The sequence below is a fragment of the Cygnus olor genome, chromosome 15 (assembly GCF_009769625.2).
Source record: "Cygnus olor isolate bCygOlo1 chromosome 15, bCygOlo1.pri.v2, whole genome shotgun sequence".
Lineage (NCBI taxonomy): Eukaryota > Metazoa > Chordata > Aves > Anseriformes > Anatidae > Cygnus > Cygnus olor.
Genome location: NC_049183.1, coordinates 16,377,844 through 16,401,249, shown reverse-complemented (window position 1 = coordinate 16,401,249; position 23,406 = coordinate 16,377,844). Strand labels below are relative to the sequence as shown.

General features: G+C 56.1%; 1 protein-coding gene across 1 annotated transcript; it reads right to left on the bottom strand.

The window, feature by feature from the left end:
- Window positions 1–132: 132 nt before the first annotated feature.
- SYNGR3 (synaptogyrin 3) lies at window positions 133–22,703 on the bottom strand. Its single transcript, XM_040574345.1, has 4 exons — window positions 22,530–22,703; window positions 11,503–11,743; window positions 6,560–6,702; window positions 133–4,619 (listed from the first exon to the last, which is right to left on the bottom strand). The coding sequence occupies exons 1-4, from the start codon at window positions 22,626–22,628 to the stop codon at window positions 4,410–4,412; spliced, it is 693 nt and encodes a 230-aa protein (XP_040430279.1). The 5' UTR covers window positions 22,629–22,703; the 3' UTR covers window positions 133–4,409.
- Between the last annotated feature and the right edge of the window lie 703 nt (window positions 22,704–23,406).

The window sequence follows — 23,406 nt, the reverse complement described above, 5'->3', positions numbered from 1 at the left end:
CTGCAATTTGCCTGACAGGAAGCTCATCTTACAAAGTGCCTTGGCAAAACAGCAAGTAAAATCCAACTGCTCGCAGACGTGACTTAAACTGCATGAGATTTAGAAGCATGTGGTTGGGGGGAGATGTTTTTGCTAAGTATCAGTTAAGCAAAGCTTCCACCTTCCTAGGAATAGCTTAAAATGTTGGAAACAATTTCCAATTAACATCTTTCTTTCAAATACTCTTTTAATGTGCTTAAATTATAAGTTCATAAAAACAAAAAAAAAACACCTCATGATGTGTTTAACTTCAGCAATGAGAAATATCTGTGTTGTCACAACAGAACCTCCTGGAGTAAGATGACCTTGTAGAGTAAATCTCCAGGAAAGGTACAGGATTGTTCAGATTCTCTTCTTTACACCCAAATTCAGTGCTAACACTGCGTAGAAGCTTTTGGCGCGCTAGCCTGAGAGCAGCACAGTCCTGCCCTCTGCAAGCTTGAGTTAGCTGCTGGGCTTCTGGAGATCTCTAGAACAGAGAATATATTAAACAGCTTGCAGGAACAGCATGAGGGTAGCAGCTGGCATGGCACGAATTCACAGCAAAATTCAGGCATGCTTTTAAGACTTGGTGTGGATAGATACAAGGAAAGCAGCTACTGTCTACCACAGTGAATCCACAGGGAGAAAAAGCAGGTGAAAGAAGTATGAAGACTGATGTTAAGAATACTCAAACCTCAAAGAAGATACTACAGGCGTTACACCGAGGGATCTAGTAATTCTCTAACCATGAGCCCGTAAGGTTATATTTAGTTACAGTCCGTACCTGCACACACTGGTCTGCCTGACAAGTCACTGACACGCTATGTGCTACGACAGTTAATAACGGTACCACTAACACAGCGAACGGCTAGCGGGAACACTGCGGGGTCTCACAAAGAGCTTGGAAACAGGATTTGGTACAACTGGTAGGCATGTGTCAACACTGGCCAGGGAAGGGCCGGTGCCTCACGCTTCCTTTAATTAAGCATGCTTTAATTCAGCAGGGCCCTGTGGGCTACCATGCTGTCACTGGGGGGCAGGGAGTTACACAAGAGTTCATCAACAGTCTTGCCAACAAAGCAGAAAATGGTTTCTCTTTCAAGGTGGGTAAATGCTGTTTCCAAGGCATGTGTGTCTTAGGTGTCGCAGTGCCACGTTAATTACATTTTTTTCCCATGCTGTCTGGCTGACGCAGCCTGAGGGGCGACTGTTCGTGAGTGAACTCGTCACTGTCGCCTGGAAAAAATACATCAATTGTGGGACGCCTGCCCGGCTTTCTGCCCGCCCTTCTGCCATGGAAGCAGGGCAGCGCCCACCCTGCGGCTGCAGCAGAGGTGCTGGCTCCTTCCCAGCGGCACCACGCGGGAGGCAAGTGAAGGTTTCTCGAGGTGGCGTTGGTGCAGCTGGACCACGGATGTAATTCCCAGCTCCAGTTCAAGCGAGGAGCAATCTGCTCTGCCTCATCCCTGCCAGGAACCTTCCCAGGTGCCCAAACCTCTTCCTCCTCTCCTCCGAGCAAAGCACATCCAGGGCCTTGCACACTCACAGCGCCAGGTGCCATTTACTAACGAATTTCGGGGAGCAATGACTGTAAAAAGAAGCTGACCTTGAGAGGAACAACCGTGCCTGGCCCAGGGATGGAGTCGCAGTTGTGCTGTTGTGGTACCCATGGCACAGCTGCTGCTCTTAGGTCAGTGGCGGCGTGGGTGTGCGTGGGTGTGCGCAGCCATCCTGTGTCCCGCTGCCACTGGGTGGAAGGGGGGGTGGGGGGGTGGAAAGGAAAGAAATGCAATGTAGGCCTGGGGTGCATACATTCAGATGTTGTAATATTCAGCACGTTTACACCACTGATCAGGACACTTCTCGCAGTCAGACAGAACTTTAGTTCTTTACGGTTACAAGGAAACTCTGGAACAGTTAAATAGAAAAAATACAATGTACCGAACAAACATTATCTCACATACAATCAATTTAAACATTTAAATTGATTATAATTTTGCTAAAATATTAACACAAGTACTGTTTGTGCTGCTAAAATTTCAGTGTTCCCTCTAAGGAAAATATTGCTACAGTTCTACTGTACCCTGTATTAAAATCTTTTGCCTTTTTTTTTTCAGCAAGACCGGCTCTAGAAAAATCGCAGGGGTCGTATAATGAATTTAGGCTTATACTGTACTGGTGTTTGGATGTCCCTGGTCTACTTAATGCACGGCTTTCTCCCTGCCTGACTGGCACAGGCCAAGTGCAGATGCCCCTAGGTCACCCTTCTTGCATCAGCTGGGCAGGAGCCACTCACGTCAGGCAGTGTGCCATCCTCCTGCTCTCTGCCCTGGCTCCCTCGCTGCTGAGGGCAGCTCTGCAGGCAGCAGGCGAAGCTCTTTACAACACCTTAGAGTTAAAAAGTGGGTGCAAAGGTGCGGGCAGGGAGATGCGCAGCCTCTGGTGCTGTCATCGTAGAGAAAAGCCACGGTGGAAACCGCTGTGGGCTGCCAGGTCCCCGTGTCACCACGCACAGGGGGTGGCTCTGCGGGAGAAGTGTCTGAGCTGGGAGGTGCTGGGTGAGAACAGCCCGCACGGCTGCGCAGCGCTGGGTGCTGCCCGGCGAGCGTGAAGGTCCGGGTCCAGTAATGCCAGCATTCACTTCAAATGCACGTTAATCTGACCTAACTAGCAGGGGATTCGAGTTACGCGTTTTGTCACTGATAATGACTGCCTGTGATGAGGTTTGCTGCTTATTAATTAAAGCATTTATTTGCAATTTTGCAGCAGAAATGAGCTGTGTTAATGATGATGACAAAAAACTGCTGGATTTTATTTATTTTTTTTTTGCTACAAGAACAGCTGTGGCAGTCCCTTAACTATTGCTTGTCAGGCGGTCAGAAGGCAACACACGACTTCTGCCAGCATAAACCAGCAAGGCAAAACCTCCCTTCCCAGCAGCCAGGCACTGCGAGCCAGGGGAGCCGGGGCTGCCGAGGACAGAGCCTCCACCGAGGCGGTCGGGAATTCGCCCCTCCGCAACGCCGCTTCAATCTTAGCAGCAAACAGCTCAGCTCACTGCCCCCTGCACCCAGATGCCTGAAAGCCATCAGGTTGCTGACGAGGATCTACTGGATTTTTCGTATTTCCTTGGTTTAGCCAAGGCTGTAATTCTGCAGCTGGAAACCAAAACTCAGCCTCTGTCCTGGGCATTTTTTCATGAGCTGCATCCTGCCGCTATGTGCAAACATGGGCTGCGTGCGCCCCCGGGATGGACTTCAGAGCCTACGGGGGCTTTTCAGTGCTCCCTTTGAATTCCGCATTGCTGGAGCCCGCAGTGCCAAACACACATTCGCACCTGAGGTTCTTGCTGCAGATTACGACAGATGGTGGTTGCTCCCTGTATAAAAATACACGTTATATGCTGCTTCCTAATTGACTTAGACTTTGAGTCACTGAGACACCCACACCTTTTGTGATGGCAACTCTGAGTTTGAGAGTGAGTAAGTGTTCAGTATTGCCAATCAGTAACTACTTGTAAATTTGCAAACTTTAACAACCCCCAATGAAGAAGTGGAACTGTAACACACCATATTTTCCACTGGTAAAAGCCTATTTCTAATTAGCAGACAACTATTGCTGAACTGTTTTCCAAAGCAAGTTTCAAACAGCAACTTTTCGTGCCCTCAACCAGACCCGTGCTGAAGCACAGAAGCCGTTTGGATAACCAACATAAACCCCAAACCTCTGTGCCTCCACCCCCCATGCTGCTTGCATCCTAAACTATGTTTGAAACACCTGTTTGGTTGTCGTGGTTGGTTTTTGTACAGTAAATATATACAAAGAAAAGTTAACACAGACACTGCTTATGTCTTTGTAAATTTGGCACTTTCCTTGGACTCTGCTTTTACGCTGTACACAAAAACTCTGCAGCAGCTCCCAGCAGCGGGACCAGCCTGGGGCCGGCCGCCCCAGCGCTCGCTGCAACGAGACCAGTTCTGTGTTAGCTCTGGAAGAACGAGATAAATATCAACTCATCAGCTACTGTGTTTTCTAACAGGAGAAGGTATTGTTGGCGTTCCTAGGCACTCACTGGAACCCGGCGCCCATAGCCTGCTGTTAAAACAAGCCTCAGAGAAGGTACTTATTTGTCTTTTGCCACCTGTGGTAGCGACCTTCCTGCCTTCTGACTTAGAGGGAACACTGCTTTTATAAAACCCTTGGACAGGTAAGACAAGAACCAATACCACTGTACAGAATTCACTGCACAACTAGCTAATAGTAAGGAACCCAGCACTGACTTGCCACATTAAGGAAATGGTACTGAATACATTTGCAATCAACCGGTTAACTGTACTGCACCATAGGACGTGCTCTATTTGTACACGGCCGCGTGGCACCCTCGTCCCTCAGTATGCTGGCACTTGGTAACCTTTCGGGTTGGCGTCTGAGGTCTCGGTGAACGGGGGGCTCTGGTAGGTCTCTGTGCTCTCGATGCCGCTGCCGGTGGGGTACCCAGGGTACGAGGCGTTGGGGTCAGCCGTGAACTGGTCGGTGGCAAAGAGCGACATGTCAGTCCCCAGGCGGTATCTCTGCAGCGCCTTCACCGCCAGCGCGACCTGCCGAGGGATGGAGAGGATTGGGGTGAGTGCAGCGCCGCGGCCAGGGCACCTCTTTCCCCGGCACACAGCCCTCCGGCCCCCCGCTGTTGGGTCCCGGGCCAAGGAAATAGGTCAGTCCTGCAGAGACTCCCTCGCCCTCTCCCAGGTTGCAAGTATTCAGGTCGCAAATCGTGGGAAATGCAAGCGGCAGAGCTGCGAGAGCACCGCGTTGCTTTTATTTCAGGAGGTTTCATTAACAAGTCAATTAGTTTATAAATGACAGACTCGGGGAAAAAAAAACTGCCTGCACGAACCAGGAACGGTTCCCAACCACCGCAAATGCTGCCGGTGGCCGTGCACCACACATGGATCGGGCAGAGCACCCGAGTTTGTAACCCCTATCAGGGCCAGGAGCCCCGGGGAGCGGAGCAGGAGCTCACCGGGCACGTGGAGGGGCTGCTACAGGTGGGAACCGGTGTCCCCCAGCCCTCCCTGCTGCTGGTGGGTGGGAGCAGCCCGGGAGCAGCCCTCGCTGCCAGCCCCGAGCCTGTTGGGGCAGCGGATGGCTGCTGTGGGACGGGGGCAGCGGATGGCTGCTGTGGGACGGGGGCAGCACATGGCTGCTGTGGGACGGGGGCAGCGGATGGATGCAGTGGGACGGGCAGGGTGGCTCGCCCGGCTCCCTTGGCAGAGGCTGCGCTGAGCAGGCAGTGCGGGAACACAGCGATTGGATCTGCCCGTGGAGAAGAGCTGCAGAGCAGCTGGGATTAAAGGAGATATATTTGGGTAATAACAGAGTGGGGAGCCGTAAAACCGGCGAGTAACTGGAAGCAGGCTGCTGCTGCTGGAAAGGCTCAGGCAGGCTCTTGCTCCAGTTCTTTTAAGGCACTATGGAATTAGCGCACATCTCGCGTGCTCTCTGCTTGCAAACAGCCTGAGCGGGGGTGGAAATGACCCAGGGTTACCCCTGCTCCTCCACACATGGCTCTCTGGCAAGCACGGGTTATTTTCCCTGGCCCCAGCCCCAGCTCCACAGGCAGGTGCTGAGCCCAAGAGGCGCAGGCACTGCGGGCACACGCACAGCTGGCAGCTGCAGGTAAGGGACCCCGTGGGGTGCTGCGGTGCTTTACACCCTCTGGCAGACGTCCCTCTAGCTCCCATGGCTGTTGGTACAGCCACAGGACGCACAGAGCCTGAAAGGGAGTGCACAGGGGGTCCCGGCAGTCCCCAGCCCAGCACTCGCTCCTCCCGGGGAGGGCAGAGGAGCACCCAGCCTGGCTTCCCCCGGGGCTGAGCTGCTGAGCCTGCGAGCTGCCCAAATCCCCCGCAATCCCGTGGGTCAGGCTCATTGTGGCAAACCTCTCCTGGGGACTCATTTGCTTCAAACCACGGTCAGAACAAGGCCCTGGGGGGTCTACCAAGGCCCTGAAATGAGGGCAGCTCGTGGCCAGCAACGCGTTTTCGATGGAAATGCAACTTTCCAGCGGCAGGAGAAGGGGAAGTTTGGAATTCCCCGGGGAGAGGGGAACAGAGCTGGTGCTTCCCGGGTAAGGAACCACAAGTTTCACCTTTCTGCAGAGGGGCAGGGGGGAGGGACTGCAGGTTACTTCCACACTGGCCCACCAGGATTCACTTCTCCAAACCGTGCCCCAAATTCCTCCTTCCAGCTCAGCGCTGAGCCCATAGAAGGTTTCATTTCTCCTCTTCCCAGATGAGCTCTGAGTTGGGTCATTTCTTCTGCAAACATTAAGTTTGTGCCGTGGTGAATATTCACCGGCACAACGCCCAGCTGCGGTGACTGGTGTCTGCCCAGCATGGGGCTCAGACCCTGGCGGTGACAGCGGGAGGCAGTGCTCACGAGATGATGCCCTGGGTGCTGCACTGCCATGCTGCACCTCTGGATAAAGAGCAGCAGGTCCCAGGATAGGATTCGTGACAAGTCCAGAAGCTGAACTCACCCAGACAACGATGGAGAAAAAGGAAAAGGCGATTGCTGCCCGGGCAGCATCTGCTCCTTGCAAAGCCCCTTTGCTCATTTTCGTCCGTTGCCACTGGTTTGCCAGGAAGCAGAAGGCTACAAACCACAGGAAGGACAAGAAACCTAAAAGAGAACAGAGCTGGTCAGTGCTGTTACTGCCCACTGTAAGGGCAAGGACCTCTGCTGCCAGACCCCAGTGATGTCTGCTGACGACCAAACACTGCCACCCAGATTTTCAAGTAGTGACAGCGATCTTGGGTGCCTTGGCCTGTGGAGTGGCCCAAAGAGATCTGTTTTAGAAGAGGCCGATTTACAACCGCCAGAAAAAAAACAGGGCTGGAGGGGCGGCCCTGCAGCCCTGGCATGGCAGGAGCCTCCGAGCCGTGGAGGCGCACGGGTGTCAGGCAGGAGGCAGCTCTGCTCTTCGCTGCTGCCCTCCGCTGACTGTGCTCCTGCTTCCAGCCCTGCTGGGCTCGGGGGGATTGAGCAAAAACGCTCCGTTGATTATTTCTTACTGGAACCAAGGCTGGCTGAGCAAGATAGGGCTGCAGCTTCCCTAATTCAATCACCAGCCAACAGCAGTGCCTGATGCCAAGGAGCTCACAACAGTCACAAAGCAAGCCATAAGCACACTGTACCAAGCAGCAATGCTTTCCAGTGCTGGAAGGAGGAGCTGCAAAACCTGGAGCCTTTCATGACACTGTTTTAAGGGCCTCCAGCTTTCCTGAGCGCCCCCAGCACAAAGCTCATCCCATGTGCCGATTCCGGGTGGCAGCACAGGCAGGCATCTGGGCCCTGGCAGGCAGGATGCTGAGCTACCACGCGTCTTCCCAAGGATTACCGACACATCAGTATGAGCAGCCGCACCACCGGTCCCGTGGGGCAGCCGACTGCAAAGCACAGTCTGGCTGCAGGGGGAGGAAAGGAGCTTCCTTTATTCCCCTTCATCTTGCCAGTTGTTTTTAAGAATGATAAAAAATGCATGCACATATCCAAATACGTTGCAAGATTTACAGGGCTTAGCGTATACATTGCCTTGTAGTCAGAATTTGCTCCTAACTGGTTTAGGAGAACACAGCCCTTGTTTCCTTCTCTTACACCATTGGATCTGGGGCTTCCTGACCAGCTCTGGCCAGCCTGGCCCTGCTTGAGACGCTGATCTGCCCACACAGCAACAAAACCCTCCAGCCAGGATCACACATGCCTTCCTTTTCCAAGTCACAGACTAACAGAACAGCCTCTTTTTGCAGAACGTGGCTAACGTCTGCTACCCCAGATCTCTGCGGACACATTTTCAGATTCAGGATGATCCCCTAGTCCTCAGCAACAAATGGGACCTCTGGGGCTTGTTCTCCAAAGACCATCCTCAGCACCATGCATGCTTTCGAGTTCTCCAGGTCTGTTATAATCGGGCTTTACCAGCAGTTGGCACCCATTAAGGAATCAGATCCTCCCCAAAATGTGGACACGGGAAGATTCATGCCTGAGATACGGCCTGGGACACAGACAGGGTGGCCAGTATGTGGTGAGCAGGGTGGCCCCAGCAGGTCCCAGTGCAGGAGACAGCGTCCCGCAGGGGGCTGCCACAGCTCTCCAGCCTCGGGGTGTCAGGGGAGCAAAGGCCAGGCGGGCCTGGCCTGGGCCAGAAGGACCCGGCGGGCACGGTATGGCCCTCGAAGGCCCCTCGGAGGGCTGACACAGCCTGCGTGAGCCCAGCCTTCCCAGGGGCTCCGGGAAGCGCTGGTTTCAGTTCTGTACCAGCACCATTTCCATTTGTGATCACGTTCACCCTCTGCTAGCACTCCTGTGAGATGAGACTTTGCTCCCAACACCCTGAATCACGTGCCGGGACCACAGCTGCTCCCGAGAGGCATCGGGCTGCCCTTGTGCTGCTGCTCTGCTCCTGGTGGTGCTGGCCGGGACTGTCACCGTCCCACGACTTCCATGGTCACATCCCGCAGAAGGGCCAGGCAGCTCCCACAGCTCGGCGGCACCTAGACCCAGCCCCGGCGTATTCGCAGGACCGGGTGGAAGCGGGTGTTTGGAAATTTACAACCCTGAGAAGGAAGGGGGCTGAGCTGGCAGGGGGTTGTTGTGCACTGGTCCTGACTCCCGGGGGACCCGTGCACCGGAGGAGCTCTGCACCCTCCCGAGTGCTGGGGGGAAGGAGAATACCAGGAGGAAGTGCAGGAGCCAGCAGATAATTATAGTTTTAGGCTCTGCAGACAACAGAGTGCAAACACCAGGAAAGATACGTTACAGCCATAATTACAGCCTGGTTCCAAGCAAGCGCACGTCTACAGGAGCAGCTGGAAGAGCAGCTGGAAGAGAAAGTCCCAAATACCACTTGCACAGCGCCGTGGCCGTGGCAGTCCTGCCCGTGCCCAGTGCTCCCTTCCAGCGGGCTCCAGGGGCTGCAGCAGCCGCAGCTCCCCGCGCCCCGTCAGGGAACCCCACTGCAGGGACAGCCCCATAACTCGGGCACCTTGTAACGTTAACGTTCCTTGCACAGCCAGGGAGGAGCAGCACAGCTGTCGGGGTGATCCCTCCAATCTAGCACTGATCCGACACACAAGCCCTCTTTCCCTCCAGCGAAATAAAGCTGTGGGGTCGCACTGTGAGTAACTCCCCCACGGCCTGCACAGGCAGCAGCTGCCATGTAACAGCCAGCAGCAGGCACCGGGGCGATCCAGGCGAAGGGACAAGGACTTTCTTTTCTCATCCCGCCCACTCACTGCCTGATCTGCAATGTTCCTTCTCACCCCAGCATGCTCCTCACCCTCTTATTTCCCAAATGTATTCTCAGCTTTTATATTAAAGAGTGCAGTAATGCAGAGGTCACGTGCGGGGAGGATGGAACAGTGGCAAGGCGGTAAGAGGAAATCAAGAGGTAGGGAGGAAGAAAAGGAAACGGACAGCCAAAGAGAGTCCCACAAGGTCTCTAGAGATTAACACAGAGATAGTTAATGCAAATTACTCTCAGACTTTGCACTCTGAGCTGCACAGATTGGCTCTGAGGACGCCGAACCCAGCAGTTGGATGCCCTGGGTGCTGGGAGCAGCGCAGGTGGGCACAACGGCTGCAACCCCTGCGACCGTGCGGGCACCACGTGCCAGCACAGCTCCGCACTCCATCTCTGCCGCAAGATCTGCTTCTGGAAGCAACCACCTGCCTGGCATCTCTGGGCGAGTGGGTGTTCAGGCTACAGCAGTAAGGAAGGTTGGGGACAGCCATCGTTTTAGAAAAGTGAAGGCACGGAAATAGGAATGGGATAAAATGCAGCAGGCATGACCCCACCCTGACATCTCCCAGCGGAAGCACCCACAGCAGGAGGGTGTTTTGCACGCCGAGCACTGTGTGTGCTGACAGCTGGCACCGCTGCTTGACTCACGGCCTGATTTGGGAGCTTAGCTGGGGAGGGGAAGGGGCGGACAGGCCGACCCAGCAGGGCGCTGCCGCTCCCAGACCCCTCCCAATGGCACAACCTGCATGTAAATGGGTCTTGTGCCAGCAAGGAAGTGATTTACCCGTTTTTTACCAAGAAGCCTACAGAGGGAAAGGCCCAAGGGAGGAGGAAGGACACACGCAGCTGACATGATGCACCCAGAGCATGCACACTGACCCCTGGTCCCAGCAAAAAAAGTCACCGCTGGCAGCACAGCTGCGTTTGGAGGCTGTGGACGGGGTTGACTTACCAGGACAGACCCCTGGTGCAACACTGCAGCCAAGAGCAGAGCAATGCCTGAGGGACAGAAGCTCTGTAGGGCAGAAACCCGTCTTCTGCAGCTTCCTGCTGAGCCCATGAACACACACACAGTGTGTGGCAAGTGCAAAAGAGGAATGAGGCAGAGACTGAACCGGTACCATTTCACACATGCCTTGCAGGGGAGAGTGCAGCTCTTACAAGGTGAAAGGCAGGGGAGGATCACAGCCACACACCGAGACACGCACAGCCCGGCAGAAGATGGATGGGGATGTTCCCCTCCCATTCGAATTGAAGGGTTGCAGGCACCGAGCCCCACGGAAGGGGCTGTAAATATCACCTAACAAGGGCTGGCCGCCGGAGCTCTAACACCACGGCAATCAGCTTTCCAGCAAGGAGAGGACATCCTTAACAACAGGCAAGAGCAGGGAGGCAATGATGGATGTTTCCACCTGGGACCAGAGAGCCATCAACTCTGCTCGCGCGGGATAAATCACCTTCAGACTTCGCTAACACGAGAGCCTGGAAATCGAGAACATCAGCTGCAGACTCAGCCAGAAAACTCCCAGAGCAGCCAAGCGGAGGATGGCCTCTCCTGGCACAACACATCCCGCCTGCTCGTGTTCACACAGCTGAGCCCCAGGCCAAGGGGCTCAGGACAGCCCAGAAGATCCGTGGCAGTCCTCGGAGACCCAGCGCCACCTGCAAGCCCCAGTCCTGGAGGCAGCAAGGGACTGCGATGGTATCTCAGCTCCTGCTGTAGAAGCACGCTTCTGCTTTGTTCAGAAACACACGCACAGAGTGAAAACAGACCCAGATGTAGCTTGTGAAACAACAGTTGTTTGAGCCAGAAACAGGCGACGTGGGAGGGGAAAATGCCCTGTCTGGTCTCTGGGATGTGACCACCAAGCTTTGCTTCTCCGGGTGGCCTCACAGATCCCAGCTCAGCAAACGTCTCCGGCTGCAGAAGCAACACAGATGAGTGGGACCCCCCCTGACCCCAAGGCACCACACACGGCTTCCTCACTGCTGCCCCTGAGCTCACCGCTTTGGGACAGCCCTTCTGCCACTTCTCCCCTCCCCGACTAAGACACACGAGTCGTGCCACGCCACGGGAGGAGACGAGGGTTCAGGTGCGGAGCTGCAGGGCACAGCGACGACCCCGCACGCCCCACGGAGCCGGCACTGTCCTGCTGAGCACAGCACAGCCAGGGTGGTACCTGAAAAGCCGAGGTCCAGCAGGACGGCCCGCTTGCGGTCCTTCACGCTGCTGATCTGCTGGAACTGGAGGTCCACAACAAAGAAGAAGATGCAGCCAAAGAAGGAAATGATGCCAATGGCGATGCCGTAACTGCAGGCACTCTCGTTCTCATTGAAGATGCAGAGCAGCTCGGGGGACTGGCTGTCCTTGTTCACATAGCACTCGTTCACAATGGAGCCAAACACCACGATGGAGAAGATCTGCGGAACGAAGGGGAAAAATGCAACTTCAGCTCTTTACATTTAACTGTTTTCCAACAGCACCGTAATTGGATTCGGTCCTGCGTTTGACTCCATGGCAACATGGCATTTGTTAGGCAGATCAGAGAATCACAGACCAGCCTGGGTGGGAAGGGACCTTACAGACCACCTGGGTCCCCCACCAGACCACGTTCCTACTCGCAGCTTCTTGGTGGCCCTAAGCAAGGCGCTGGTGGACGGCACCTTGGTCTTCCACTGCTGCCGGCCTGTTCGCCTTTCAGTGGCTTGGCCGGCGGTGTATTTTAAGAGATGCTATTCTCCAGACAGGCTGGGGAGGAAAAAATAAACAGATTGGCCAGGCAGGTCTCTGCACAGGCTTTCTGCTTGTGCTGCTCTGCGCTGTCAGGCTGTGCTCAATAAAGCCCCTTGTGTAACTGCGGAGCGGAGAGAAATGAAGTTACAGAGGATAATTGAGCTGCTGAGCAGGCTGGCCCTGGGAAGGACTGAGCGCCTGCTGGAGGGGCAGGGCAGCATGGGGTCACGGGGAGCAGCTCGGAGATATGGGGAGCAGCTCTGGGGCATGTGGAGTAGCTTGGGGGCATGGGGAGCAGCTCACCTGGCTGCTGCAGGAAGGAGGAAGAGGCTGCAGCAACGCTGCCATGCAAACAACGGGGCAATCTTATGCATGGCTTAGCAGGGTCTGAAGGATGCAGCGCCTGCACCCATTATCCAGTGACCCAGTTCCAGCCTTGCGAAGGACAGCAGGGAAGAGGGCTTGCTGGTGGCTGCCCCAGTCCTGCCACTCACCGCTGGGACCTGTGGCAGAGCCAGGAGCGGGGCCGTGGGCTGATGTTGCTGTCCTGGGCCCCTGGAGCAGATCTGCTCCCAGCCAGGGCTGCAGAGCCACTGCTCGCAGGGGCGGGGAGAAGCAGCTGCCCCGAGGCGGCCCCGAGCCCAGCACCCAGCGGGCTGTCTCACGTCCCAGCTGCAGGAAGGAGCGGGGCCGCAGCACAGTGTCAATTAACACCATTCACAGTGCTGCACGCTCAGGTAATTCCCTGATCCCTCCCAAACCAAAGGCAGCAAGCAGAACCCCGGGACCAGCCGCATTACAATTCGCTCTGGAGCCTGCTCTGGCACAGCCTAGGAAGCGCCGCGCTGCTGTTTCGCTTGCTGGGCTCAGAGCAAGGCAGGCAGCGAGACCTGCAGACGCCTTTGCACCATGCTGTGCATCTCTGATCTTGTCACTTGCCGCCAGCACCAGCCCACGGGATCCCTGCATGCCTCCAAACCCCGTCGGCTCACAGGACACAGCCACGTCTGCAGGCAGAGAGACCGCGCGCTCCTCCGGCGAGCCCACCGGCAGCAGGTAGGGTCCTGGGGCACAGCACAGCTCCTGGTCTGGCAGCCCCACTGCTTCTTTGCAGTAACAGCACAGTCCCGAGTGCACGAGACCGAGACAGGCAGCAGACAGTGGCAGCAGCTGCACAGCCACCTGATAACCTGCAGCCTGTGGCCCTTGCAAAGTCATTCTGCGTGCCTGATGCCCCACCGAACAGCCACCCCCGCTCCCAGCGGGTAGTGGTAGCAAAGCTGGGGTGGATGGGAGCAGAATGGAGTACAAGGAAACCCTTCAGAAAGCTCCCAGCACACCTTAGCGTAATGCTGTGACATACATTTTCTCCCAAGCACCGGCCAGATGTCTCACACCTGACTGCCCTGAAGCATTTCATCCAGACAGCCCTTCTTCCCTCTCCTCTACTTCCTTCCAGGGCTTGGGTGAAGCTGGGACAGAGGCTGTTCTCACTGAAGCTACTTACAAATGCAAGAGTCTCATTAGCAAACCTGCCTTAGACCATCTCCACCAACTCTCCCCCAGACTGGAGGGGATAACAAGGCAGCAGATCTACAAGAGAATGCATTACTAAGGTATGAGGGATTGGTGCGGGGTATTTTCTTTCTCTGTAGGGTGTCATCTGAAATAAACGATGAGCAGAAGCAGCAGAAATAGTCTCTGGAGAACATCCTCTCCTAGGTGCATGAGAGCTCCTGCAAGCAGCCGCCCCAGCACCCCAAGCCCGGGATGTGGCCACCAGCCTCTCAGGCTGATCTCTGCAGGCACAGGACAGGGCAGCTTCTCTCTGCACTGTGCTCACCCCCACTCCAAAACCCACCATCAGGACAACCGAGGGCAGAGCTCACCTTCGAACCCTGTTAGCCAGGAGCTCAGTTAGTGACGGCAGACTCCTGCTGCACCTAAAAACCAGGCTAGCCCCCTGCTGGGCCACGCTGGGTGCTGGGGATGCTCTGAGAGCTGCCTGCTCGTTCAGCCGGCGGCCCTGCGCTACCCCAACACGCAGCACCCAGCCCCGAGACCCCACGTGGCACCGCTGCAGGGAAACACCCAGCCAGGCTCCCCCAAATGCTCTGTAGCTGCAAGGAAATGAGCCGTCAGTCCCACCACGGGGTGTGAGATGGGGCTGTGCTCACCCTGAACACCCCACACTGCTGGAGGTGTGCAGGTTTCCAAGAGCTCATCTGCAAAATGCGGGTGCAACTTTTGATCTACTCCGAGGCATTAATATGGGATATAAAGATAAACCCAGACGTCCTTCTGAGCATTCCCCCATCTTCAAATATAACCAGTGTCCAGGGTCCTTTCCCTTATCCAGCCGTGAGCTCTGTGCTAACCTGCGTCACCGCCTGCATTTGCCCTGTTCCTCGCTAGCGCTGCACTTAACGGAGCTCGGCTATCTCACCGCGACGGGCACATCATCATGCAAAGAACAAGAGGGCCGCATTGTAAGAAAGAAACAACAACAAACAGTAATAATAATTTTCCCAGCGCTTTGGCAGCAGCTGTAATATCAGCAGTTGTAAAAATCTGTTCATAAATAATGCAAAATTGTTATTTACCATCAGAAATAGCAGCAGCATTTATAAAACAGGCCCTGGAAGAAATAATGTGATTCTGGAAAACATGAATAATTGAGAACCTCTGATTCCACTGGATTATTTCTCTGGCAGTCCAGTGAACTTGTACTCAGCTTCTCAGATAAGTGTTTTACTTAGTCCTCCCAGGATTAACAGTCCTCCCCGGACTACTTCTTCTTGCTTTCCAACGCCTCCCAGGGGCTCGCCGCCTGGGTGGGTGAGGCAGAGGGGCTGTGCCTGCCCGCGGTGCTGGTGCTGCCTGCACAGCCCTGGTGTGCTGGGCGAGGAGAAGGCAAATCCCACGCTGCAGCACAGTAAGAGTAAGATTACGGCTGGGACGCAGGTTTGTACCCGGCTCTGTCAAAGGACGATGCGCAGAGAGCACCGAGGAGCAGCAAAAAGCCAAAAGGTGCCTGGGGTGCGCGCAGCACTCCTGGGACTGCCGCAAGCGTGATGGTTACCAGAGATGGTAAGAGCAGACGTTTTGCTTAGCTCAGTGCAAAGAAACAGGTCCTCCTTGCAGCTGGGTGATGCTCAGCCCAGCATCAGGGAAGGGGCTGAAGGGGCTGAAGCTCCAGCAGCCCCGGCCAGCCGAGGGGCTTGCAGGGACACGATGGCGAGAGCAGCTCGTGAGGCAGGCAAGCCCACGGCGCCCACGGGACACGCAGCCCTTCTCGGGAGGCCAAAATAGTAACGGATTTAAAGTGCACGCATTTGATAGATGCACTCAAAACATCAGCGCTGGCTGAAATAGTCCTGTCAAAACATGCTCTTCAGTGAAAACAAGTCTTCCCGTGTTTTTCTCTCCCCTTCCCCCCGTGATTGAAATTTTATAGCTTTTCTTGGAAAAACAACTGGTGCTGGTAAAACATCTTAACGAGAATAGATTTGGTGTTGTTTTTCTATGTGTAGGTTAAAAAAGGAGTTTCGAGGAAATGTGGGTAGGTGGGAGAAAATGAAACCCCTATGAATTTTCTGAAGATCACAAAAAACAAGTGTAATTTCCCAACTACCTCTGCAAACCTCATTTGCTCAAGCCCACAACCAGTTCATCAGAGACCTGGGAGAGAAAAGACACGGTCAGCCTTTCCACAGCAAGTGCGATTTTGCAGGTCTGAGCAGGGAGGCAGGATCCCAGCTCTCCAGAGGCACCGTGCACCTCCCACATCTCAGCTGGACCCCAGCCCCTGTGCCCAGGGGGTGCCAGCGACCAGGCAGAGCAGCATCCACAGCACAGGGGCATGGGCTGCACAAACCCACGCACCCCAAGCCCGGCCCCCTTTCCACATCTCCCACATTTTACAAAGCTCCCGAGCCTTCACCTGAGCCACTCCACTGTCCAGCTGAACAACAAAGAGCAGCAAATTTGGCTCCCGCTGAGTGAACCGGTGCAAAACCCAGGAGAAGGCTGGATACCTCCAGCCACCCCTGCGTGCAAGTCTCCCCCCCAGAGCTTCCAGGTAACCGTGCTTTCGGCTGGGGATCTCGTTGGTTTCGATATCCAAAGCGCTGGACCCAGATGCACATCACGTCTGCTTTCCTGGCTCACCTGCCCACCTCCCTTTTTCCCCACTCACCCTACCAGCGCCCGCTTCGTCCTCGCTGGCAGCTGCTGCCGAGTGCAGGGGCTGGTGACCGATGCTCGGTGCCAGTGGTGGACGCCCCCGCGGGGGCTCTGGGGCAGGGAGGTGACCGTGCACAGCTAGCTGGCAGCAGGCAGCACGGACACTCGGACAGCCCGGCAGCAGCAGACCAAATGACACCTCACTCTTTCCCCAAAAGAAGGAAAGGAAGAGCCTGAGAGGGCAGGAGGAAGCTTGCTCGTCTGTGCCATGCTCTGGCCAGCCCCACAGCCGCTGCCAGGGAGCTGGGGCTGCAGCACCAGCCCCACAGCAGGCACCCGTGGCACCATTTCAGGTGTGCATGAAGCTGCGACCCACGGTTGCCTTGCTTGCACCAGAATTTTGCCGTCTGGAAGCGAGTGGCTGGCCAGGCTGCCCTGGCTCGGTTCTGTCATTGTGCTTTGCAGATCCGCATCCCCTCCCAGGGCTTGAGGCTGCTGGACCGCAGGACCTGCACACCCTTCTTCCAGGTTGCTTTTAGCCTTCTGTCACCCAGGCACCTAAAATGTGCTTAAGGAGACCTGACAATCTGAGCACAGTCATCGCAAGGAAAACTGAAAGCCTAAAAACCACGAGAGCACAAGCTGAAAAAGCTTCAGTGTGCGAGCTGTCAGCCATTTTAAGGTGAGATGTTTCCACTGCTGAGGCACTGCGCTTCGATTTGGGACCTATAAAAAACATTACCAGAAGGTGTGGGGTTGTAGGAGACTGTAAAACCTTGCCTCGATTACACACGCAAGCAACTGCTAATGTCAACATCCAGGAAATGTAATGCACGAGGAAAAATAATCCATCCCTCATTTGCTCTGCTGTAGCTCTCTATCAATGGTGCTAGGCACAACCCAAACGGACAGAGAGCCAGCACCAGCCTCCGGGTGATCCTTCCCCACACGAAGAGCTCCAGGGAGAAGCAGATGCCATACGCTGGCCTCCTGCAGCCCGTCTCCACTCCTCGAACCCCCAGCCAGCGAGCAAGGAGGGAGAGCTGACAAGAAGGGAAACCAGCTATGGTCACACCAGCACAGGCCAAATCCTGCCCAGCTCTGAGCATTTTCATAAGCCTTGGTTAAGCCTCTGCCTGGTATTACACACGTACCGTGCCCAGATACTCCGCTTAGAGATGGGCTGTGCCCTTGGGAGAGTGTCAGGTGCCTTCAGCACCCCCCAAGCTCAAATTCTGGGGGAACCAGGTCCTGTGTCCCCCCCCGGTTTATCTTTACAGTTGTCAGTTCCAGGGAAGTTTCCAGCACAGATCTGTGTAATTTATTGCAGAGTGTGAAGACCAAGAGCTGCTGTTAGCACCGCCAGAGCTCCCCCAAGGACCAGGGATATGACCACAAAGCAAAGGCCTGACGCAGTTTCTGGCACAGGACCGGATAGTGTGACGCTGACCCTAATAGGTTTACGGACGTGTCTGATGGGCTAATCAGCCTGTGAAGGATGCGTATTGATGACCACATGACCGATTTTTACTGAATTACTTTCTGTAATGTGGCAAAAGACGCTGGCTGAAACACAGTGTCCATTCAAAGTACCTAACCTAGTGATGCCATCTGAGCAGACATCAAACCGACAGCATTTTGAACCAGTGGTAACAGGAAAATGGCAATTTAGTAGCATTTTAAGCTCAGTTGTGGTGAAACTTCTGTATAATTCCATTAACAAAAATGTTAATTTTAAGTTCTGCCTTTAATCTACAGCCCACGGAAAGAGAGAATTAAGGCAGAAATCTGGTGACTTTGCTGAAAAGCAGCCACGCCCAGACCAAACCCAGAGCAGCTAAGATCACAAAATGACTCTTAGCATCGCCGCGGGCTCCCTAAGAGCCAGCCCGGCCCTGCATCTCTTCTCGAAGAGCCACGAGGCCTCAAGTGTCTGAACCCCTGAAGGCGTGGGAGCTATCCAGAGCATGCAGCACTGGGAACACTTGGTGTTCCTTGCCGATGTCCCTCGGGAAGTTCTCAGCCCTGCTCGGTACAACAAGCAGCCCCTCCACCTGCCTCAGCAGCACGCTTGGAACAGGCAAGGTACCAGAAAGGGAGCTTCACAACTCCACAGTGGTGTACGTGGGCTGTGTGTGGGAGCAGAGCAACCCAAAGGGGGCACCCCACCACCTCCTCCTCAGCCACCGAACCACCACCCGACACGTCCCTTGCCAAAGTCACAACTCAGCACAGCGCCTCTGCCTTGCTGAAAGGCAATGATTTGCCCTATTACGGGCTAAGACCCAGACCTGTGCAGAGCCAAGCCCAAGAAGACCTTCCTGGATCTGAGCAGAAGTAACCTCTGGTCCTGAGAGCCGGCTGTCTCATACCAAAGGGCACGGGGATTTCCACCCTGCTGCTACGCCCGTGCCAGGTGATCAGGTTTGGCTGCCGTAGTTCAGTCTCCTAATAAAGGTTTCACCCTTAAAAGCATAAGACTAACACAAGGAAAAGCCAACAAATGCTGTGCCCGATGAGATAAAATACTGCACAGGAAAAGCTCTCAATGTACGGGTGATGAACTAGAAATTCATTCAACTTTAAGAAACGAAAGAAAAAGGCCCCACCGGACAATGCAAGGCAGCTGCCAGCCCAAACCACTCTGATTCTGCGAATTCCCCTTAAAAGCTGAGTGACCGCTAAGAAGTATAGATAGCAATGGTAGTTACAGAGAAGGGAACTCATGATTCTGCAGGCATCCTCAGTGAATATCGCGTTTGTTTTGCTGTGCAAAAAATGTCTAAAAAGGAAACCACAAGAGTGATCACATCTTCATCTGACAAACTGCATCAGACAGAGGGGGAAGAGATGAATGAGGAACTATTAAATGGTTCTTTCCAGCCCATGCCAGGAGAGTTTTGTTTTTTTTTTTCCTTCATATATTCAAAATTACTATATATGTCATGGAAAGGTTGCTAGATGAGGCACAATCAGGAATCCCCTTTCACCAAAACTTAATTTTGGGGATTTCTAAACCAAAGTCTCTGCTCACCCCCGAGTCCCTCCGTTGTTTGCCAGCACGAGGGCTGAACCTGCAGCCCCAAAGCAACTGCTGGAGTCACGAAATGGAGCTGGGTCCCCATCGGGGAAACCCCACTGATGGCCATCAGCTGGATGGGCACCAGGTGTGAAGGCTGGCCCCAGCCAGGGGCTCTCCTTCGCCCACATCGCCACCCACACCAGCGCATCCCAAAGGAGCCGAGGCAGCTCCCTCCTCCTCGCTCCAAAGGAACGTCCTACGAGGCAGCTAGGGTCAAGTCTCCAAGGTTTGGTCCAACGACACGGGTTAAACACACTCGAAAAACTGCAACAGCAAACAACAAGAAGGGGAATCACATGAAAAAACCTGCCCCAACACCTACATTCAGTCCGGCCTCAGCCAAGGGGCTTCTGAAGAACCCCAGAGGCTGCAGATGTGAGCACAGGCAGCTCGCCTTCCCCGCGGCTGCAAGACCGGCGAGGTTTCTGTTTGTTCTGCAGATAAAGGAGCATCACGGCCGCAGTGGGGACGTGCCACCCATCCTGGCCGCAGCGGGGTGTGATAAGCAGCCGGCAGCCCCTGCTGTGTGCCGCCACGCTCCCCAGCCCAGCAAGGAGGAGTTTTGGGGCAGAACAGAAAGGCAGAGAGGTCTCACAGACCGACACGGCTTTGTAGTGTTTCGGCTGCCACCTGTCCAAGCTCTCCATCTTAAAACGGGCCGTGGGTTTGATCTGGCACAAGCAGCAAAGCAAAAAGAGTCTGGGCACACTTAGCTTTACAAAGCAAGAAATAATGAGAGCCACGCAAACAGGAGGGCTGGAAACCGGCACTGAGCTCACAGCTCGTGCCGACCAATGTCCCTGCTGGGCTGGGAAGGAGCCATAAACGCTGAGCTGGTTTATGACAGGTTGCAGCCTGCAACAGCCAAGCCAAGGCCAGCCAGGGACTCCAGATCCTCACGCTGGACCAGCGAGGGAGAAGGGTCCCTGACAGATCTGCCAACAAATGTGAGACCCGGGAAATGTGGTCTGAATGGCTTTTAATGTGAGCTTCCTGGGCCTGAGGCACAATCCACTGAAAAGACCAAAAAAAATCCCTGTGAGCTCAGTGGGCTTTGGAGATGACTGAATGCCACAAACTGCCCGGGTATAGTCCCAGGAACGTGACGTTCATCCAAGCCAACGGGCCCTTCCCTGCCCAGAGGTGATGCACTTCTGTAGTCGTAAGCACTCGCTTTTCTCAGCTTCCTTTTGAACCGAGACCTATGAAACGAATGACTTCTCTACTGAGTAAACCAGCCAGCAAATCCATGCGTGAATATTTTCTAAGCTGGGCTTTTCAGCTCACCTCCCACATTCTGTTCCTGTTTCCCAGCAGGGTCCAATCCCCCCTGTACAAGGGTGGTGAGCTCCCTGGGTGAGTGGTGGCAGCTTTTTTTCAAGAGGAACCAAACTCACCATCTGTTGGTCAACAATTTAGCTGGCCATGCCCCAAACCAACACCGTTGCCAACGCTTTGCCACGCAGAGGATCCCAGTGGATCCCAACCAAGTTTTCCAGACCAAAGTGACACTTTCAGGAAACACCCGCCACCGTGTGCCACCCAAACCCTGTGCCAAGCATCGCATCTGTCCCATGCCTGGGAACTCCAGATCCACAACCGACCTCCACCTTCCTCCAGCAATGGAGCCCTTCTGCAAGCTGGCTCTGATCCAGCAAAACAGTAAAGCGTGTGGTTTAACTTTCAGCATGTGATTGCAGCTGGAATTGCTCATGTGCTTCAAGGTAAGCACATGCTTCCATGTCGTGCTGCTCGGGGTCTTGGCCAGAGGCACCCCAGGGAGTCCCAAACACGCCCGTTGTATGGGCTGGAGGATGGCAGCCGGGGGGGGCAGCACCTCCCCTCACACCTTTCCTTTGCTCACTGTACACATTTGGCACCGCTGAAGGTGACACAGAGCCAGCGGGCGAGGGCCTCCGTGCATGAGCATGGACGAGCCTCCAGGGGCTCTGCTCTCCTCCAGCCTCCAAGCACCAGAGCCAGGAGCTGGCCGTGGCAAGGGCTGGGCAGAGCCTCCCCACCGGGGCTTTTGGGAAGGGGCAGGCATTGCAGAGCCCTCTGGCTGTGTACACTTGCAGATTGTAGCAGGTAAAAGCCAGGCATTGCAGGGAGGCGGATCAGGGCTGCTGTTAACCCCCAGCAGCCTGGCAGCACAGCTCCCGTGAGCTCCCATGCGCAGCTTTCCGGGTTGCTTATTCATGGAGCATCAACGGGCAGAGCCTTCGCTGGGCGGCTGCACGGCTTATCCCACCTCCTGCCTCCCTGCTGTGCGGTACAACACATGCATGGGAAACAGCCAAAAAATGTGACATCCTACAAGAACAGGGGCAGCTGGGCAAGGCCGGCTGTAGGATTTCTTCTCTCACACACACGCATGCATGCACAGAGCGAGGAAGGAAGGAAAATGTCCTCTGCTTCCTGATTTACACCCCGTTCTGTAGGCTTTGCTCAAGCACCAGCGACAAAACCGTTGAGGAGCTGTGGCAGCGCCCACCCGCTGTGCCCTGCCCTGCTCCCGAGGAGCATCCCGCAGCCCCCCCATGGGCGCTGGCCAGCCCCACGCCGCGTGCGGCTGCCCCTTGCATGAGGGTGCACGGTGCCTGCTCACTGGGCACAACGGGCACAGCTCAGCACCCGGCGGCTGCGTGCTGCAAGGGGCCACACTCTGCAAGGGGCTGCGTGCTGCGAGGGGCTGTGTGCTGCGAGGGGCTGCGAGGTGCAAGAAGGGGCTGCAAGGTGCAAGAAGGGGCTGCGAGGTGCAAGAAGGGGCTGCAAGGTGCAAGAAGGGGCTGCGAGGTGCAAGAAGGGGCTGCAAGGTGCAAGAAGGGGCTGCGAGGTGCAAGAAGGGGCTGCATGCTGCGAGGGGCTGTGTGCTGCGAGGGGCTGCGAGGTGCAAGAAGGGGCTGCGAGGTGCAAGAAGGGGCTGCATGCTGCGAGGGGCTGTGTGCTGCGAGGGGCTGCGAGGTGCAAGAAGGGGCTGCAAGGTGCAAGAAGGGGCTGCGAGGTGCAAGAAGGGGCTGCAAGGTGCAAGAAGGGGCCACACTCTGCAAGGGGCTGCGTGCTGCGAGGGGCTGCGAGGTGCAAGAAGGGGCTGCGAGGTGCAAGAAGGGGCTGCGAGGTGCAAGAAGGGGCTGCGAGGTGCAAGGTGCCGCCCGGTGCGCGGTGCCAGCCGGTGCGGAGCCGCGGCGCGCTGCCCCCCGCCTTACCCAGGCCGTCACGCGGAGGATGGTCTGCGGCTGCTTGAGGAAATCCAGGGGGTCGATGGCGCCCCCCGCCCGGCCGGCTCCGAAGGAGGCTCCCTCCATCTTCCCCCGCCGCCCGCTCCGCTCCGAGCCGCTCCGAGCCGAGCCGAGCCGAGCCGCGCGCGCCCCGCGCCGGCCGCGCGCCTGCCCGCCCCCCGCGCGCCTCCCGCGTGGGCTCGGCCGCGGCGCCGCGCGCGGGCGGCGGGGGGGCCCGGCCCGGCCCACGGGGGGAGCCGGCGGGCGGAGGCACGGGGAGATGCGCCCAGCGCGGGCTGCGGCCGGGCACCCCCAGGGGAGGTGGTCGGGGGCGCTGTGGGACGGCCGCGGGCACCGGGAGGTGACCACGGGCAGCAGGAGGTGGTCGCGGGCACCGTGTGATGGCCACGGGCACCGTGCGATGGCCGGGGGCACCAGGAGATGGTCAAGGGCAGCAGGCAATGGCCACGGGCACTGTGACATGGCCAAGGGCACCGGGAGGTGGCCACCGGCAGCAGGAGGTGCTCGCGGGCGCCGTGTGATGGCCACGGGCACTGTGCAGTGGCCAAGGGCACCGAGGGATGGCCACGGGCACCGTGCTGCGGCCATGACACTGTGTGATGGCCACAGGCACCATGCAGTGGCCACGGGCACCATGAGATGGCCACAGGCATGGTGCAATGGCTGTGGGCACCATGAGGTGGCCACAGACACCATGAGGTGGTCAGGGACACCGTGCAGTGGCCACGGGCACTGTGAGATGGCCACAGGCACCGTGCAATGGCCACGGGCACCATGAGGTGTCCACGGACACCGTGAGATGGTCAGGGACACCATGTGGCAACCAGGGACACATTGCGATGGC